At 58.1% G+C, this 18,890-nt stretch overlaps 2 protein-coding genes across 2 annotated transcripts; both read left to right on the top strand.

Moving 5' to 3' along the window:
• The first annotated feature begins 569 nt into the window (after positions 1-569).
• Positions 570-2,017, top strand: HCRT (hypocretin neuropeptide precursor). Its single transcript, XM_059489283.1, has 2 exons — positions 570-839; positions 1,457-2,017. Exons 1-2 carry the CDS (start codon positions 570-572, stop codon positions 1,892-1,894), a joined length of 708 nt encoding a protein of 235 aa, XP_059345266.1. The 3' UTR covers positions 1,895-2,017.
• Positions 2,018-2,634: 617 nt separating this feature from the next.
• On the top strand, positions 2,635-18,503 carry KCNH4 (potassium voltage-gated channel subfamily H member 4). Its single transcript, XM_059489166.1, is given in 17 exon segments — positions 2,635-2,710; positions 5,115-5,348; positions 6,204-6,335; positions 6,447-6,589; positions 7,434-7,677; positions 8,542-8,699; positions 9,598-9,805; positions 10,547-10,741; positions 11,822-12,021; positions 13,206-13,455; positions 13,922-14,197; positions 14,200-14,252; positions 15,351-15,398; positions 16,238-16,590; positions 16,693-16,793; positions 17,916-17,995; positions 18,081-18,503. Coding segments are annotated over 17 exon segments (3,174 nt in total).
• Positions 18,504-18,890: the final 387 nt, after the last annotated feature.

Here is an 18,890-nt window from a genome sequence, read left to right as displayed (position 1 = left end):
TGCTGGCATCAGGGAAATGTTTGGGTTCATCCCCAGGGCAGAGGAGTTGAGCACAAGCAAAGGCTGGAGGTGCTCTGGGGTCAGGCTGGGGAGCGTTACAAAGAGTGCCAGAGCCTCCCTGGTGCCCTGTGGCTCCCCCTGTGCCAGGCACAGTACCACGATGGGATGGTGTCACCAAAGGGGATGGAGGGTGGCACTGGTACAGGACCCTGGTGGCACCGGGTACAGGACCCTGGTGGCACTATCCCTCCCTGGCACCGGGTACAGGACCCTGGTGCCACTATCTCTTCCTGGCATTGGTACAGGACGCTGGTGGCACTGTCCCTCCCTGACACAGGACCTTGGTGGCACTATTCCTCCCTGGCACCAGCCGAGCACAGGGTGACAGCTGCCCACGGCTCCCCACGTCAGTCGGGGAGCTGTGCAGCTGCTGGCACCCCTTTGTTCGGGGGGTTAATTAGCCTAACCCTTTGTTCGGGGGGTTAATTAGCCTAATGGGGCTGTGAGCAGCGGCCAGCGCTGACCTTCACCCCTTTGTGCCAGCCCAGCAGCACAGCCCGTGGGCAATTATGGCCTCATTAGTGCCAGGCACCCCTTGCAGTGAGCACCCTGACAATGGGGAGCTGCAAATGAGGGGAAAGGCCTGCATGGTCTCCGGGCTACCGCGTCTCCCGGACACCCGCTGCTCCCGCTGGCCCAGGTATTTTTGGCAGCCCCATTGTGCCGGGCCCTATAAAGGGGCGGTGGCAGTGCGGGGTGCTGTGCTGCCGATGGGACATGCCCCAGAGCTGCTCGGCCACATGAAGACCCCAGCAAGGATGGAGGTGCCCAACAGCAAGGTGGGGCTGGGGGGCTGCAGCCCCTGGGGTTGGGTGGGAGGTCAGGATGTTGGGCTGGGGGCGTGGGAGGGCCTGGCTGGTTTCTTGGGAAGCTCCGAGTGTGCAGCAAATCCCTGGGAATCCCTGACTGATGAGGGGAATGCTCGGGAGGGAGCTGGGCGTGCAATTCCCGCAGCATGGGTGCTTTCAGGGCTTGTCCTGTAGCACTGGGCAGTGAGAGGAGGGAGTTTGTGAGCTGGAGCAGGGCAGGGGTGCAGTGAGCACACCCACATCTGGCTGGACACGGGTGAGGTGCAGGGCAGTGAAGGGTGAGCACACCCACATCTGGCTGGACACGGGTGAGGTGCAGGGCAGGGATATGGTGAGCACACCCACATCTGGCTGGGACACAGGTGAGGTGCAGAGCAGGGATATGGTGAGCACACCCACATCTGGCTGGGACACAGGTGAGGTGCAGGGCAGTGAAGGGCGAGGCTCCAGGTGCACCTCGGGTGTGGGGCTGAGGCAGGAGGGCGGGGGGCAGTTGAACACCGCAGAGAGGGGACAGTCGTGGGTCGGGCAGTCCCCATCCCTGCCCTGTCACTGTCACTGCCCTAACGCTGCCCGTTCTCTGGCAGCCCCAGCGAGCTGCCTGCCTCCTGCTGCTGCTCCTGCTCTGCTCCCTGGCCGCTGCCCGGCAGAACCTGCCCCACTGCTGCCGGCAGAAAACCTGCTCCTGCCGCGTCTACGACCTCCTGCACGGCATGGGCAACCACGCCGCCGGCATCCTCACGCTGGGCAAGAGGAAGAGCGTCCCCCTGGCTTTCCAGAGCCGCCTCTACCGCCTGCTCCACGGCTCCGGCAACCACGCTGCGGGCATCCTCACCATGGGCAAGCGCGGGCAGCCCTCGGGCACCGCCTGCCCCGATGCGTTGGGCTGCCCTGCGGGCACGGTCACCCAGCCCACAGCGGTGCCACGGGGCGCTGCCACCAGCCCTGAGAGCCCCAGGGAGTGCCAGGGACACTCAGGGAAGGACCTGAGCGCCAGCCAGGGAGCTGCAAGGAGCTTTTATTGAATGGGATGGGGGCAGCGGGACACACAGCCGAGCTCGGTGTAAATAGCACTTTTAGATACCTCCTCCCTGCCCTGGCCCTGGCCCAGCCTGCTCAGGGCACCGCGGGCACCGCGGCCTTTTACAATAAATGGTAGCCTGATGTCAGCCGGCTCTGCTGTGTCTCTGGGGAGGGTCGGGCGGGCACAGCTCGGTGCGGGCACAGCTCGGTGCGGGCACAGTTCGGTGCGGGGACAGCTCGGTGCGGGCACAGCTCGGTGTGAGGGGAGCTCGGTGCGGGCACAGCTCGGTGCGGGCACAGCTCGGTGTGAGGGCAGCTCGGTGCGGGCACAGCTCGGTGCCGGAGCGAGTTGCTTCCTCCGCGGGGCTGGGACTGGGCTCCTGAAGCGCTAGCCGCGGCGCTGCCCCGGTGTGTGCCCGTGCGCGGTGCCAGGACAGAGTTTACCCGAGGTGCGGCGCGTTCCGCTCCGTCTGCAGCCCCCGCGCACCCGACAGGGCCGGGGCTGAGCGGCTCCCGAGACCGGGCGGCTCCCGGTGCCACCAACCCCGAGCGCCCCCGGGCCAGCCCGCCGTGCCCGCGGGTGCCCGACGGTGCCGAGGCCCCTCCCGGTGGCGGGGCGGGGCGGGGGCGGGGCGGGAGCCCCGGGCGGGCCGGGATCAGCCCGCGGTGCTGCGGAGGGCCCGGGGGCGGCGGAGGCAGCCCGGCCGGTGGGGCGGGCCGGGCCGGCCGGTGGGGCGGGACGATGCCGGTGATGAAGGGGCTGCTGGCGCCGCAGAACACCTTCCTGGACACCATCGCCACCCGCTTCGATGGCACACGTAGGGCTGCGACGGGACAGGGGAGGGGCCGTGGGGGAAACCGGGTGGGGGAAACCGGTGCTCGGCAGGAGACGGGAACGGGATGGGGAGCGCCCGGCACCGCTGACCCGGTGCTCGGCCACCCACGCGCTGTACGGGACGGTCCCGTATTGGGCTCGGTGCTCCGGTACTCCCGTGCCCGTGTCCCGGGCCGCCCCCGGTGCCGCTCAGCACCAGGGACAGATCCCGGTGCCTGCGGTAGCACCGGAGAGGGAACGGTCGGTCCCAACACGCCCGGGATGACCCAGGGATCCATCCCCCAGATCCCCGACCCGGGATCCCCAGGCCCTCGTCCCGTGCCCGGGCAGTGCCGGTGTCCCCGGGCGCTGAGCTGCTCTCGGTGTCCATGTGCCGGGCCGGGATGGGTTGAAGCCGGGATGGGTTGAAGCCAGGATGGGTGATACCCGGTGCCACATGCCACCAGCACTGCTGGCACCATGAAGCCACCCAGGGATGGGCAGTGCTCATGACTGATCTCAGCTTTCCTTCAAAAACACCTGCAGCAGGGGTATCCCGGGCCAGCTGCCTGCCAGTCTGAGCATCTCCTCCCTTGCTGGGAGTGACTGGCATGGAGATGGCACTGGGAGCTTGCAGCCAACTCGCAGGGCACTGTGGAGGCACTCAGAGCACCCTGAGCATGTGTTTGCTGCCATGCTGCCATGCCTCCGAGCCTGGAGTGACACAGCCCTGGTGGTGCATGGGGTCATTTACCCAGGGAAGCTGAAATTTGAGATGTTACCCTTGGGGCTGCAATGTGTGAGAAATCTCAGTTCCCCTTCTCTTACTGAGCTGTGCTTGGAGGGGACAGGGCAGAGCCACCTGTGCCTCCTGATGCTAATCCCACTGTCCCTCCAGAGGGGCAGAGCTCATGGATCAGGGTCTCCAAGGGAAGCTGCCTGCAATACCAGGACCAAAACCTTGGGAATTTGCCCCAGAGAGCCTGGCATTGCCTGCAGTGCCCTGGCAGTCTCCTGTCCAAAGCTGCCCAACCAACTCTGCCGGGCACTTTTAAACAGTGCGGGGCTTTGTGGCTTTGATGTGCCTCTTATCGGCTTTATCTGCCATGGAGAGGGGTTTAGGGCACTGATACTCCGTGGGGAGTTAACCCTGCCTGTGCCAGGCAGCTGCAGCTCTGGGCCCTGGGACACCCAACCAGGCACAGTGCCCACCATGGCTGGGGTCTGCCAGCCTGCCAGGGCCACATCCTCCAGCTCAGCCAGCCACTCCCAAATGCAAACCCTTGTTTTCTGTTCTAATAACACATCCTGGATATCACCATAATCCCGGCTTCCCAGAGCCAAAATCTGGCCTTAGTCACAGCTTCAGGCTATTTTTGCTTCTCCCAGCTAATCCTGGGCTGAGCTGTGCTGTGGTGGCCCCACGGCACCTCCAAAGGCAGGGTTTCCTGGGGATGCCTCCCCTCCCTCCCACAGCCTCTTGCTGCCTTTGCCTGGCCCTGGCACCACTCTGCCCGTGCTGTGCAGGTGCTGTCATCACTGTGGGCTCCTTTCCTCTGTGAAAGGGCCAGAGCACACCCACCTGGCACCACTCTGCCCGAGCTGTGCAGGTGCTGGCATCACCGTGGGCTCATTTCCTCTGTGAAAGGGGCAGAGCACATCCACCTGATCCTGGCTGTGTGATGCAAAGGTTCTGTGCTGGGCAGCACCAGAGAACAATTTGGGGCTGGGAATACCCTGATCTGACCCTGGTTCCACCACAGTCCATGCCAGCTGCACACCCACTCCGTTGGCACCCTGCTAACATGAGCCCCTCTGCCCCACTGTGGGGCAGGGCTGGGGGGCAGAACAGCTCCTCTGTGACTGGGCAGGGCATGGGGCTGGCAGCACTTTGCTGTGGCTGGTGCCACCTCCCACCACCAGGGCTGGGTAATGCTGGGGACTCTGTGCTGCTGAGAGGATGAGGATGCTGCAGTTCATCCCTGGCACTGCCACTTGATGGTTTTTCTCCCACGCTTTCAGCTGGTTTCTCAGCACCCCACACCTCTGGGGATCTCAGCGCCACAGCTGGGCACCCCTGGGCTGGGCACGCCCAGCTGGGAGCTGCTGCTCCCACTAAGCTGCCTGAGCCCTGGCAGAGTGGCAGATGGTGAGGGGGAGGCGTGAGCTGCCTCGCGTGGGTGATGGGGGCCAGAGACACATCCAGCCTCCTTCCCCTTCCACTGCACGGGGCCGGGGTCCTGCTGGGCTGGGCAGGGGGTGAACAAGCTCTGGGAGCAGCTAGGGACAACCAGCAGCCACATGGAGCTCTGGCTTCACCTCCCAGAGCAGGGCTGGGAGTGCTGTGCTGCTGTTTGTGCCCCCTGAGGTGGCCCCAAGGCCTTGGGGGCAGCTGTGTCTCCTTTCAGACAGCAACTTCATCCTGGCCAACGCTCAGGGCCGCTGTGGCTTCCCCATCGTGTACTGCTCCGATGGCTTCTGCGACCTCACCGGCTTCGCGCGCACCGAGGTCATGCAGAAGAACTGCAGCTGCCGCTTCCTCTGCGGGGCTGACACCAGCGAGCCCGCCCTGCAGGGCATCGAGAAGGCCCTGGACAGCAGGCAGGAGTACCAGACTGAGGTCTGCTTCTACAAAAAGAGTGGTGAGTGGCACGTGGGGCTGGGTACGGGTCACAGCTCCAGATGGAATTTGGCCTCGTTGTGGTCTCGTGGTGTCTTGGTTTGGAAAGAAAGGAGTGTGCTGAGGAAGGCAGGAGCCTCCCCTGAAATGGAGAATGTGAACCCTCCCCACCCCTCTGATTTGCTATATATTTTAAGTTAAGGGCTCTCAGGCAAAAAATATGGGAGCAGGAAATAACAGTTCTTCAATAGGGAAGAAAATAAAAGGATAAAATAAACAATGCAGTGAACTAAACCAACACTGCCAGAGTCAGAACCCAACCTGACACCCTGTGGGTCAGGGTGTTGGTATCAGTCCCATTGGAATTGTGGCTGACCCCTCCTGCAGTGTCAGGGGTGGTTCTGCTGGAGCAGGGATACTGGAGAAAGGTGCAGTCTCTTCCTCTGATGATCCAGGGGAAGAAGAGGCAGCTGCTGCTCTGGGAAATCCAGTGGAGAAGCTCTGCTGGTGTTCCAGAATCTCCAGATTATACCCAGGCAGGAATGCTTGGCTGAGGTTCCAGAATCTCCAGATTATATCCAGGCAGGAATGCTTGGCTCCTCCCTCTGGGCTCACATCTCCCAATGGGATGCTGTAGTTCTTATCAGCCATGCAGGGACATTCAATAGCTGTTATCAGCAGATGTCTCCTTGGAGGGAGGAGTGATTATGATCACTGAGAGAGAGATAAGGAAAACTACCCACTTGACAAAAGACAGCTGCCATACAGCTGGCAATAGAACACATCTTGCCTTGCAATCTGGAACACATGGCCTGGGAGAAGCTGCTGAGCAGTGAGGGAGCTGCCCCTGCCCTCACCAACTCTCTCCTGCACCCAGGAGCTGCCTTCTGGTGCCTGCTGGACATCATGCCCATCAAGAACGAAAAGGGAGAGGTGGTGCTCTTCCTCTTCTCCTTCAAGGACATCACAGAGAGCCGAGGCAGGAGCTGCCCTGGTGACAAGAAGGAGGGTGAGCTATGGCTGCAGAATGGGAGCAGAGTGTGGAGTGGGCACATAGCAAAGGGGCTCCCTGTTCCCTGGTGGGGAACAGCACTGACTCAGCATGCCTTGTTCACTGCAGAGAAGCAGACGAGTGAGAAGCAGAGGAGCAAGAAGCCTGGCAGCTCTCACCTGAGGGCTGCACGGAGGCACGGCCGGACCATGCTGCACCAGCTCAGCAGCCAGTTTGCCCGCAGGGACCGTGGAGAGATGAAAATCAACCGTGTAAGGACCCGAGGACCCCCAGTTTTGCCCAGTGCCTCCCATGCTGGGGCTGTGGTGAGCTGGCAGTGTAGCAGCTCTCCTGAGAGCAGAGCCCAGCCTCACTGGGATGCTGTTCCCATGCATGTCTCTGCCTGGCCTGCCAAGCACTGAAATTCCCCCCAGCTCTGGCAGGCACGTTGTACCCAGGCTGCACTTGTGTTTGCTTGGCAGCAGGAGAACCCAGTGGGTGCCCAGAGCTGCTTGTTGAGGCAGCAGAGCTGGCAGCCCTGGCAGAGCTGTGCCTCTCCTCATGTATTCACTGTCAGGAAACCCCAGTGCTGGCTCTGAGCACAGCCACACTGGCTCTGGGGAGTGCTGTTACTAGGGTGCCAGAGCTGTGCAGCTGCCAGATGGGGCACAGCCCTGTGCCAGCCCCTTTGCACAGCTGATGTGCCCAGTACAGGGCACCACCTGCAGTTGTGGGGCCAGAGAGAGGGTCTGAGAGCTGATGAGCAGGCAAAGGATAGCGGTGCACCACTCTTGAATTTTGGGGATTTGGGTGGAATGACCCTGGCTCTGCCCTCACCTTTGCCCCAGCAAGTGAGTTGGCACCTGAGATGGTTCCAGGCAGCAGCTGGCATTGCCAGGGGATTGCTGTTAATAGCAATGACATTGCATTAATTGATGTGCTGTAATCAGGGGTTTTGTGCCCATCCCTGAGGGTGATCAGTGCAGGAAAAGGGCATCATCACCCTGGCATCAGGGGTGCCAGCTGGCTGGCAGGACTCAGGGGAAGGAGTGGCTGTGGTGGGCTTCACTCCTCGTGTGGGATGACCCCTGTCCCACCCCATGTTTGCCCCTGCAGAACGTGTTTGAGAACAAGCCGTCCGTCCCCGAGTACAAGGTGGCCTCGGTGCAGAAATCCCGCTTCATCCTGCTCCACTACAGCATCTTCAAGGCTCTCTGGGACTGGCTGATCCTGCTGGCCACCTTCTACGTGGCTATCACTGTCCCCTACAACGTCTGCTTCACGGGCACAGAGGACAGTCTGTCAGCTGCTCGCAGCACCATCGTCAGCGACATTGCCGTGGAGATGCTCTTCATCCTCGGTAGGTCTGAGCACTGATCCGGGGTACAGGACAGGTGGGGCAGGGATCAGGGGTGATGGAGAGGTGTCTTGGTTTGGAAAGACAGGCTAAGGAAGGCAGGAGCCTCCCCTGAAATCGAGAAAATGAATTTTTTTGAAAATTAATCGCCCCCTCCGAATTGGTATAAATTTTAAATTAAGGGGCGCTCAGGCAACAAAATTATGGGAATAGAAAACAAGACCTCTTTAACAGGGAAGAAAATAAAAGGATAAAATAAACAATGCAGTACACTAGAACAACACTGCAGAGTCAGAATCCAACCTGACACCCTGTGGGTCAGGGTGTTGGTATCAGTCCCATTGGAATTGTGGCTGAGCCCTCCTGCAGTGTCAGGGGTGGTTCTGCTGGAGCAGGGATCCTGGAGAAAGGTGCAGTCTCTTCCTCTGATGATCCAGTGGCAGCTGTTGCTCCTCTGGGGAATCCAGTGCAGAAGCCGTGCTGGTGTTCCAGAATCTCCAGATTATATCCAGGCAGGAATGCTTGGCTCCTCCCTCTGGGCTCACATCTCCCAATGGGATGCTGTAGTTCTTGTCAGCCATGCAGGGACATTCAATAGCTGTTATCAGCAGATGTGTCCCTGGAGGGAGGAGTGATTGTGATCACTGAGAGATAAATAAGGCAAACTGCCCACTTGACAAAAGACAGCTGCCATACAGATGGCAAATAGAACACATCTTGCCTTGCAATCTGGAACAAGAGGGAGATGGGATTGCTGTGCCCCTGCTGTTAGTCCTGGGCACACCAGAAGTGACACCAGTGGATGCTGGCTCAGCTCTGCCAGCCACAGGAGGGGTGGTGAGGGCTGCTCCTGCTCTCCTGGGGCAGATATCATCCTCAACTTCCGGACAACGTACGTCAGCCAGTCAGGCCAGGTTGTGTATGACCCTCGCTCCATCTGCATCCACTACGTGGCCACCTGGTTCTTTGTGGATCTGATTGCTGCTCTGCCCTTCGATCTGCTCTACATCTTCAACGTGACTGTGGTGAGTGCTGCTGGCACAAACACAGCCCTCGACAGCAAAGCTGCTGCCCTCCTCCCTGCCCCTCTCCAACACCCACATCTCCTGGGGATACTCGGTGCCCTGACAAGCCACAATTATTGGAATAATTACCAATATGGCCAGACAGGATGTGCTTGGGCTTGTCTGGCCCTTGCTGCTGAAGCAAATACCGGCAATGTGGTGATTTCACCTCAGAGACACCTTTGGCTAGCTTGATCCTGCAGCTGGGCACTTGGAGACAAGTCCAGGCTTGCAGGAGCTCATGTTTACCTTTGCTGGAGAAGCTTTAAGGTGATGATGAAGGAAAAGGAGTTGTTCTGATGGAGGGTTTGGATCCAGAGCTTTATTCTGGCCCACAGGCCTCTGAATCCAGCACCAGCTCCAACAGAACTCCCTGTCCTGTGGTTGCTGCCCCTTTGAACCCCGGGGAGAGGGGCAGGGAAGGGGTAGGGAGCCACTAACCAGGTAGGGGGGGAGTCAAAAGGGACAAAGGACACCTGGATGGCCCAATGTCCCCCAGGGGTAGAGAGCATCCTTTGAATCTGCCAATCACTCAACATTCCCTTCTGGAATGGCAGGACTGACAGACAGTGATGGGAGGGGAAAGGAGAGGTGGCTGACACACCTGGCAGGGAATTATCAGGGGAGGGACCCGGGGTATCTGAGGCAAACCCTGAGATCACACCACAACACACGACCCTGGCTGCCTGCTGGGTGTTGGGCACGGGGCTGCAAGGCTGACTGGGGATGAGCTGCCTCTGCCTTGCCCTGCTCCCCATCACCCTCCTGGCAGCTGTGGGGGTCACAAAGGGTGGTGTTGGGGTCCCTTTTCCTCCCTGCCTGCAGCTACCCCCAGTTCCCCTCCCTGCCTGCCCCCCAGACCTCGCTGGTTCACCTGCTGAAGACGGTGCGGCTGCTGCGGCTGCTGCGGCTGCTGCAGAAGCTGGACCGCTACTCGCAGTACAGCGCCATGGTGCTCACGCTGCTCATGTCCATGTTTGCCCTGCTGGCCCACTGGATGGCCTGCATCTGGTACGTCATTGGCCGCCAGGAGCTGGAGAGCAACGACCCGCGCACCTGGGACATCGGTGAGTGAGGGCTGGGGCAGCTCGGGGCATTGGGATCCCCCTTGTGCTGTGGGGCAGCGGATCCAGGGGTGCAGCACTCCTGAAAGTGCCAACCCCAGGCTATGCTTGGCAGGCTGGCTGCAGGAGCTGGGGGCACTGGGATCCCCCCTGTGCTGTGGGGCAGCAGATCCAGGGGTGCAGCACTCCTGCAAGTGCTAACCCTGGGCTGTGCTTGGCATGCTGGCTGCAGGAGCTGGGCAAGGGGTGTTGTGACCGTGTTCACAGGGGTTCTTGGATGAGGGAAGAGACGAGGATCTGACTCCATGTTTCAGAAGGCTTGATTTATTATTTTATTATATATATTGCATTAAAACTATACTAAAAGAATAGAAGAAAAGGTTTCATCAGAAGGCTAGCTAAGAATAGAATAAGAAAGAATGATAACAAAGGTTTGTGGCTTGGCTCTGTGTCCAAGCCAGCTGGGCTGTGATTGCCATTAATTAGAAACATCCAACATGGGCCAATCACAGATGCACCTGTTGCATTCCACAGCAGCAGATAACCATTGTTTAGATTTTGTTCCTGAGGCCTCTCAGCTTCTCAGGAGGAAAAATCCTAAGGAAAGGATTTTCCATAAAAAATGTCTGCGACAGGGTGCGCTCGGGGCACTGGGATCCCCCCTGTGCTATGGGGCAGCAGATTCAGGGCTGCAGCTCTCTCAGCTGGTTCCTGCAAGTGGTAACCACGGGCTGTGCTTGGCAGGCTGGCTGCACGAGCTGGGCAAGAGGCTGGAGGCTCCCTACATCAACAATTCGGTGGGGGGCCCCTCCATCCGCAGCGCCTACATCGCCTCCCTCTACTTCACCCTCAGCAGCCTGACCAGCGTGGGCTTTGGGAATGTCTGCGCCAACACCGACACCGAGAAGATCTTCTCCATCTGCACCATGCTCATTGGGGGTGAGGAGGGCAGCAGGGCTGGGCAGGGCGCTCACCTGGGGCTGCCAGAGGGTTGTGTCCCTGGCAGGGCGCTGGGGGAGGTGATGGGGTTGTGAGAGAGCCCTGTGAGACAGCCCTGGGCTGGGTTTGGGGAGCAGTTCCCCCGTGCTGTGCCCACACCTGCCCTGTATAGTTTTGCTGGCACCCCCAAGGAGGGGAGGGAATGATGCCTCTGACTCCATCTTATCAGAAGGCTAATTAATTACTTTATTATACTATATTATTATATTAAATTACACTATTACTATATTACACTATTACTATATTACACTATATTATTACTATATTTCACTATATTATACTATATTACACTATATTGCACTATATTGTACTATATTACACTGTATTATACTGCATTATTACTATTATAATTACTATAAATATTCTATATATTACACTATATTCCCTCCCCCTGACAAGGGGAAGGAATGCTGCATCTGACTCCATCTTATCAGAAAGCTAATTAATGACTTATTATACTATATTATTCTATACTATATTACACTATGTTACATTACATCTAAACTGAATCTGCCAAGCACTCACTCTGCACACAACTGCACAGAAATCTCATGCCTGTCAGCCAACAGTCCTGACACACACACACACACACCTGGCCCTGACAGGCCGAGGAAACAAAACACCATCACTGTGGGTAAACAATCTCCGCATTGCATTCTACTTTGGCACAAACACAGGCACAGCAAATGAGATAAGGATTGTTTTCCCTTTCTCTGAGGTTCAGAGAATGTGAAACCCAGAATAATATTCTTGGGAGGAATTTTGTGCCTTGCTTTTCTCTGTGAGGAGAAATCAGGGTGCCCTCCCTCCTGTCCCCAGCGCTGATGCACGCCGTGGTGTTCGGCAATGTCACGGCCATCATCCAGCGCACGTACTCGCAATACAGCAAACGATAAGAATTGTTTCTCCTTTCTCTGAGGTTCAGAGAATGTGAAACCCAGAATAATATTCTTGGGAGGAATTTTGTGCCTTGCTTTTCTCTGTGAGGAGAAATCAGGGTGCCCTCCCTCCTGTCCCCAGCGCTGATGCACGCCGTGGTGTTCGGCAATGTCACGGCCATCATCCAGCGCATGTACTCGCGCCGCTCGCTCTACCACACCCGCATGAAGGACCTCAAGGACTTCATCCGCGTCCACCACCTGCCCCAGCAGCTCAAGCAGAGGATGCTGGAGTATTTCCAGACCACCTGGTCGGTGAACAATGGCATTGATGCCAATGAGGTAGGAGGTGTTGGTGGGGTTTGGCCAGCATCCTCCAGCCCCGACCTGCACTTATGGGGGAGCAATGGGGCTGGCATAAACCCGACTGCCTGCTGGGCTGATCTTGCTCCTGAGCAGGCAGCACCAGCTGGACAGCTCAGTCCTTCCCGGGGACAGAGTGTCTGAGTACCCAGGCCACTCATAGCTGTGGCTACCTTAGCAAGTTTAATGGATATCAGCCATATCACCTTTGGATATTGTAAGGTAGCCGTGGCTACCTTAGCAAGCTTATTGGATATCAGCTCTTTAGTATTTATCAGCTCTCTTATGATTCCAGTTCTTTGCTTGCTAAGGCACCTTGCAAGCTAGTTGGGAAGCAGATGTGAAAGAGGAGAAGAAAACGTCCTGGGGCTCCACAGCAATGGGTTTATTGAGGGGTCTGTGAAGGGTTCCAGTGACGGCTCTTCTAACCAGAATGGGCTCAAACAGCCCCTTTTTATAGGGTATAAGGGGATCCAAACTTGTCTAATAGCAGGGGTTAAGGGAAAGTGACCTATGGGGTTACAGAGATAAGATGGGGTCTGAAAGGCGGAAGACAGGAGCTTATTTTGCTATTTCATCATAACTCAGCAGTTCCTATCATTAAACCTCAGCCCTCCATGGGGCCATAGCAAGCTTGGAGCCTGCTACACTGGCAGGGCCAGCTCAGAGTCGTGCTGGAGGGGCCAGCACGGGGAGAGGAACAGGCATATGGAGCAGAAGCAGCTGATTGCCACAGTGTCCACCTCTGCTGAGACACTGGGGCAGCTCAGCAGCAAAATTCCCCACTCTGGAGGGGAACCTGTCCCCTGGGGCTGCAGGAAAGCTGCTCCCTGCCCCTCATGCCCACAGCATTGCTATAGGACACGAAAGAACACAAGCGTACACTGCTGTTCTCAAGGTGAAGAAAAAGGGAAGTTTATTTTTTGACTCTAACATTTATAGTTTTCCAAGAGTCACAGTGGATTGGAGGGTGACAGTGCCACCTCTCCAATGACACTGGACAAACTAACAATCTATTAACTTTTTCTTCTTCTATAAAGGAATGCAAAACAATGAATTACTTACAGAAATCATGTGAGAAAGCTCGCTATAAGAACGGTAACATCAGAAAGCTTAGAAAATGTTAAAAAACCAGAGTGACAGCCCGGCTCCTCTGTCCGCAGCTGCTCCACGACTTCCCCGACGAGCTGCGTGCGGACGTGGCCATGCACCTCAACAAGGACATCCTGCAGCTGCCCATCTTCGAGACCGCCAGCCGGGGCTGCCTCCGCTCGCTGTCCCTGCACATCAAAACCTCCTTCTGTGCCCCGGGCGAGTACCTGCTGCGCCAGGGCGACGCCTTGCAGGCCAACTACTTCGTGTGCTCGGGCTCCCTGGAGGTGCTGAAGGACAACGTGGTGCTGGCCATCCTGGGTGAGGGCAGGTGGAGCGGGCTCTGCCCCAGGGTGAGGGGTGAGGGTGTGACCGTGTTCACAGGGCTCTTAGGGTGAGGGAAGGGATCTGACTCCATGTTTCAGGAGGCTTGATTTATTATTTCATGATATATGTTATATTAAAACTATAGTAAAAGGATAGAAGAAAGGATTTCATCAGAAGGCTAGCTAAGAAAAGAATGATAACAAAGGCTTGTGGCTCAGACAGAGAGTCTGAGCCAGCTCCCTGTGATTGACCATTAATCAGAAACAACCACACGAGACCAATCACAGATGCACCTGTTGCATTCCACAGCAGCAGATAACCATTGTTTACATTTGTTTACATTCTGTTCCTGAGGCCTCTCAGCTTCTGAGGAGGAAAAATCCTAAGGAAAGGATTTTCCATAAAAGATGTGTCTGTGACAGTGAGGGGCTCGTGTCACTGAGCCCAGCCCCTCCTGCAGGCAAAGGGGATTTGATTGGAGCCGACCTGTGCAGAACGGACCAGGTGATCAAGACCAACGCGGACGTGAAGGCTCTGACCTACTGTGACCTGCAGCACATCGGCCTGCGGGGGCTCTGTGAGGTGCTGCAGCTCTACCCCGAGTACGCCAGCAAGTTCACAGCCGACATCCACCAGGACCTGACCTTCAACCTGCGCGAGGGCAGCGAGATGGAGGTGGGTGCGTGTCCTCCTGCTCAGCCCCTGCTGTGCTCAGGGTCCTGGAAGGGGGTCTGTGCACTCAGGTTGCGAGGCTGGGGAAGGGGCTGCAGCTCTGCCACCCTGGCATGCAGGTATGTCCTGTCCTGGCTCTGTGCAACCCAGGGAATTGGCAGAGAGAGCCTTTGCAGTGCAGGAGGATGAGGCAGATGGAAGGTCTGAAAATGGGGTTGGAGAGAACTGGATAGACAGCCAAAGCAAAGCCCCCTGGATTGCAGCACGCAGCTGGGGGCTGTGGGTTAATCATGCTGATGGCTCCAGGGGAAGATGTTCTGCTGCAGAAATGGCTCTGCTGCACTTTACCTCCCCCAGCTCTGCTGAGAGAGGCTTGGAGCTACTCTGGAGCGTCTCCCTGGTACCCAGTTTTCCTCTGAGCCTGGTGGAGGTGGTGCAGGAGGTCCCAAACAGCCCTAGAAAGACCCACCAGGTCCATAACACAGGAGGGGCATAAACAAACCAAGAGAGGAGAATGCCAGGGGTGTGCACCAGGCTCTGCAGCTGCATCACCCTCCCACACTGGTGGGAGTTCAGCCATCAGAACTGGTGCTCTGAGGGCTGAGCCAGGGCTGGGATTTGGGGTGCAGCTCTGCCTCAGGACACTCAGGTTGGGCAGCTCCATGGCAGCAGCAGAGGAAGGAGAGTGGCTGAGGGGCTGTGGAGGCTGGAGCTGTGTGGGGCTGGGGAATGTGACAGTGCTCACAGGGATCTCAGGATCTGACTCCATGTTTCAGAAAGCTTGATTTATTATTTTATGATATATATTATATTAAAACTATACTAAAAGAATAGAAGAAAGGATTTCCTTAGAAGGCTAGCTATGAATAGAATAGGAAAGAATGATAACAAAGGTTTGTGGTTCAGACTCTCTGTCCAAGCCAGCTGATTGTGATTGGCCATTAATTAGAAACAACCAACATGGGCTAATCAAAGATCTACCTGTTGCATTCCACAGCAGCAGATAACCATTGTTTACATTTTTTCCTGAGGCCTCTCAGCTTCTCAGGAGGAAAAATGCTAAGGAAAGGATTTTCCATTAAAGATGTCTGTGACAGGGGAAGGCTTGGCTGTCCAGGGAGGGCACTGAGAGGCTGAGGGGCTGGGCAGGGTCTGTGCAGGGGCTGGGCAGGGTCTCTCTCCTGCAGCTCAGCCAGCACTGTCTGCTCTCCCCGCAGGGGCTCTGCCGCTACTCCCGGTCCCCGAGGCTGCCGCCGGCGCCACAGGTGCGTCCCTCACCAAGGCCATGGGAGAGGATGGGGCAGGGGTGGCTGTGGTGGGACCAGTGCTTACTGGAATATCGCCAATATAGCCATTGGGATGTGCCTGAGTTTGTCTGGGCCTTGCTGTTGAATCAAACAGCGGCACTGTGGTGTTTCACCCCACAGACACTTTGGGCTGGCTGGGTGTGTGCTGTTTCACCCCACAGACACTTTTGGCTGGCTGGGTGTGTGGTGTTTCACCCCACAGACACTTTGGGCTGGCTGGGTGTGTGGTGTTTCACCCCACAGACACTTTGGGCTGGCTGGGTGCTGCGGCTGGGCGGTTGGGGAAAAGTCCAGGCCTGCAGGAGCTCTGGTGGTGGTGGGATGGAAGTTCCCCCTGAAACAGGGTCTGATCCTTGGGTTTACCACTGGCAGAGAAGCTTTAAGGCGATGGTGAAGGAAAGGAGTCGGTTCTGACAGAGGGTTTGGATCCAGAGCTTTATTCTGGCCCACAGGCCTCTGAATCCAGCACCAGCTCCAGCAGAACTCCCTGAGCCCGTGGTTGCTGCTCCTTTTAACCCTGGGGAGAGGGGCAGGGAAGGGGTAGAAAGCCAACAACTAGGTACAAGGGACAAAGGACACCTGGATGGCCCAATGTCCCCCCAGGGGTAGAGAGCATCCTTTGAATCTGCCGATCACTCAACATTCCCTTCTGGAATTCCAAGACTGACAGACAGTGCTGGGAGAGGTCGGAGAGGTGACTGACACACCTGTCAGGGAATTATCAGAGGAGGGAACGGGTTCTGGGGTAAACCCTGAAATCACAACACAACAATCCCTGACCTCCTCCCCTCCCGCAGCCTCGTCCGGAGAGCGGCACTGCCCCGGAGAAGCCCCTTCCCTCCATCGTGGAGAATGATGAGGAGCCCGACGAGGTTTTCCAGCAGCCCCCTGCCAGCAGCTCCCGCCGCAAGCTGCTGCTGCCGGCCCTGAGCAGCTCGGTGCGCCGTGGATCCCTGAGCAGCCTGCTGGGCGATGAGCTGTGCCCGGCCTCAGCCCTGCGGCACAGCTGCCCGGCCCCGGCCCGCGGCAGCCGCAGCCCCTCTCCGCAGTGCCGCAGGGACAGGGAGAGGGGCGCTGGTGTGGGCAGGAGGCCGGCCAAGCTGCTCATCCCCTCCCTGCACTCGTACAACCCGCCCGACCTCAGCCCCAGGTACGGCGGGGATGTGCGGGTGGGTTATCCGTGCCAGCCAGGCTGCTCAGGGGTGGCACAGAGGGGGTGACACACGACAGCCCTCATCCCTTCCTGCTCTAGGGTCGTGGATGGGATTGAAGACAACGGAGGCACTTCAGAGGCACAAACCTTCTGCTTCAGCACGGAGCCACCGAGCGCAGCAAGGGACTCCCCCAGCTCAGGTACTGCCCGGAGTGTGGCAGGTTCATTTAACTCAGAGCTTCAAATCCTCTCCTTAGCTTAGCTCAAATCATCTCCCATGACTAACCACCCTCTCTTAATCAACCTCATCATAGCCCTCTCCTATGCCCTTCCAATCTTAATTGCAGCAGCCCAAAATCCTAAGCTATATACAAGGCCGAAAGGGCCCAAACATTGTTGGCTCTCTCGGGCTCCTACAACCTCTAGCAGATAGAGTAAAACTATTAATCAAAGAACCTATTCATCCATCAACATCCTCCCCAATCTTATTTATCACAACCCCAATACCAGCCTTGCTCCTAGCAATCTCAATCTGAACCCCATTGCCCCTTCCATTTTCCTTAGCAGACCTTAACCTAGGCCTGCTCTTCCTATTAGCCATGTTGAGCTGAGCAGGGTACTCCATCCTTCTCGGGTTTTGGTTGTTAATTGCTGCCCCGAGATGTGCAGGATGTCTCTGCTTTGGCCTGAGTGGCAGAAGAACGAGTCTGGACTCTTCACTTTTCGGTCTTGAAGTTGTTTATCAATTCTTATCTATAAAATTTTCTTTCTGCCCAGCCGAGATCTGCTCAGCAGGGCAGCCACAGGCACTCTGACTGCCCCTCTACACCACAAACCAAGTACAACATATCTACACTTAATTCCCAATACCTATCACCTGTGTTAGTGCACTTCTACTCTAATCCAATCCCAAAGTGCCAACATCACTGCAGAAAGTGGAGAACAAGAAGAAGGAGAAAGGCTGGACATGGCCAAGTTCCTCCATCTTGTCCCCATAACTCCCATAACCAAAAATCCTAAAATCTACATTTTCACCCTGTGATCATCTTGTTATTACACTATTCAGACCTGTGTGACTTTCATGTCCTCATACAAAGTTGGTAACCCACTCCAAGGCTCAAAATCAAATCCCCAGGTGTTCTGGGCAGCATGCCAAGGATCTCCGAGCTCCCTAGCGGGGTCCTGGCAACTCTGGACACCCGGAGGGATGTACTGAGTTCCAACACATCCTATGGTCATGCTGAGTTTGCCTGCTGGGCAAGGCCAAAGTGCCAGCCCTGGGGGTTGGCAGGACATGCCACCTCTGTCTGCTTCCTCCCCAGCAGGGACTGACCCCGGCGGCCCAGCCCTGGCGATGGAGGCAGAGCAGATAAAGCAGAACATCAGCAGGCTCAACCAGGAGGTGTGCTGGGGCCCACAGGTGGGTGCACGTCCCCAAAAACCCCGCGGGCCCCGGCCGCCGCTCACCGCTCTGTGTCCTTTTCCAGATCACCCACCTCAACCAGGAGGTTTCTCACCTCAGCCGGCAGCTGCAGAGCATGATGGAGCTGCTCAGGGCTCACCTGCCGGCCTGTCCCTGCCGCCTGCCCGCCGCCGTCCCGGTGCCCGCCTCGCCGCCGGTGCCGCCCAGCTCGCTCAGCTCGCCCAGCGGCAGCCCCCGGGCCAAGCGCTGCCCGGTCCGCAGCCGCTCTGCCCACGCCGCCGCCCTGCACCCGGGGCTGGGCACCGAGGGGCCGCGCCCGCCGCGGGGGGACGGCCCCGACCCCCGCCGGGGCTCGGACTCGCAGCCGCCGCCGCCGCCGCCGCCGCCGCCGCCGCCGCGCTCCGCCCGCTCCTTCCCGGGCTGCTCGGCCGGCGCTTGGTGTCGCGCCCGCCCGCAGCCCCGGTCCGGTTCCACCAGCTCGCACTGACCCCGCGGGCACCGGCGGGAGCCGCACCGGGGCTCTGCGCTGCCGGTAACCCTGCCCGGGGAGCCGTGATCCCGGGGGTTACCGGGGCTCTCCGCTCCGGGTGACCCTGCCCGGGGTCCGTGATACCGGGGATCACTGGGGGTCTCCGCTCCGGGTGAGCCTGCCCGGGGGTCACCGGATCTTTCCGCTCCGGGGGTCCGTGCCCGGGGATCACCGGGGCTCTCCCCTTCGGGTGAGCCTGCCCGGGATCTATGCCCCCGGGGATTACCGGAGCTCTCCGCTCCGGGTGAGCCTGCCCGGTTTCGGTGCCCCCGGAGCCCCCCGGGACGCCGCGCTCCGGACACACGCAGGGATTTTGATACGGTTTTATACTCTTGGCCCTCGGGG

Source organism: Ammospiza nelsoni, chromosome 26 (genome assembly GCF_027579445.1).
Source record: "Ammospiza nelsoni isolate bAmmNel1 chromosome 26, bAmmNel1.pri, whole genome shotgun sequence".
In the NCBI taxonomy this organism is placed as follows: domain Eukaryota; kingdom Metazoa; phylum Chordata; class Aves; order Passeriformes; family Passerellidae; genus Ammospiza; species Ammospiza nelsoni.
The sequence above is the reverse complement of the archived record's forward strand: the minus strand, read 5'-3'. Positions and strand labels throughout refer to the sequence as shown.

Bases quoted from the DNA above. Each gene is read 5' to 3' on its own strand.
- HCRT (XM_059489283.1), top strand. From the start codon at position 570: ATGGCCTCATTAGTGCCAGGCACCCCTTGCAGTGAGCACCCTGACAAT. The intron at 840-1,456 runs GTGGGGCTGGGG...GTTCTCTGGCAG, and splicing joins TGGAGGTGCCCAACAGCAAG to CCCCAGCGAGCTGCCTGCCT.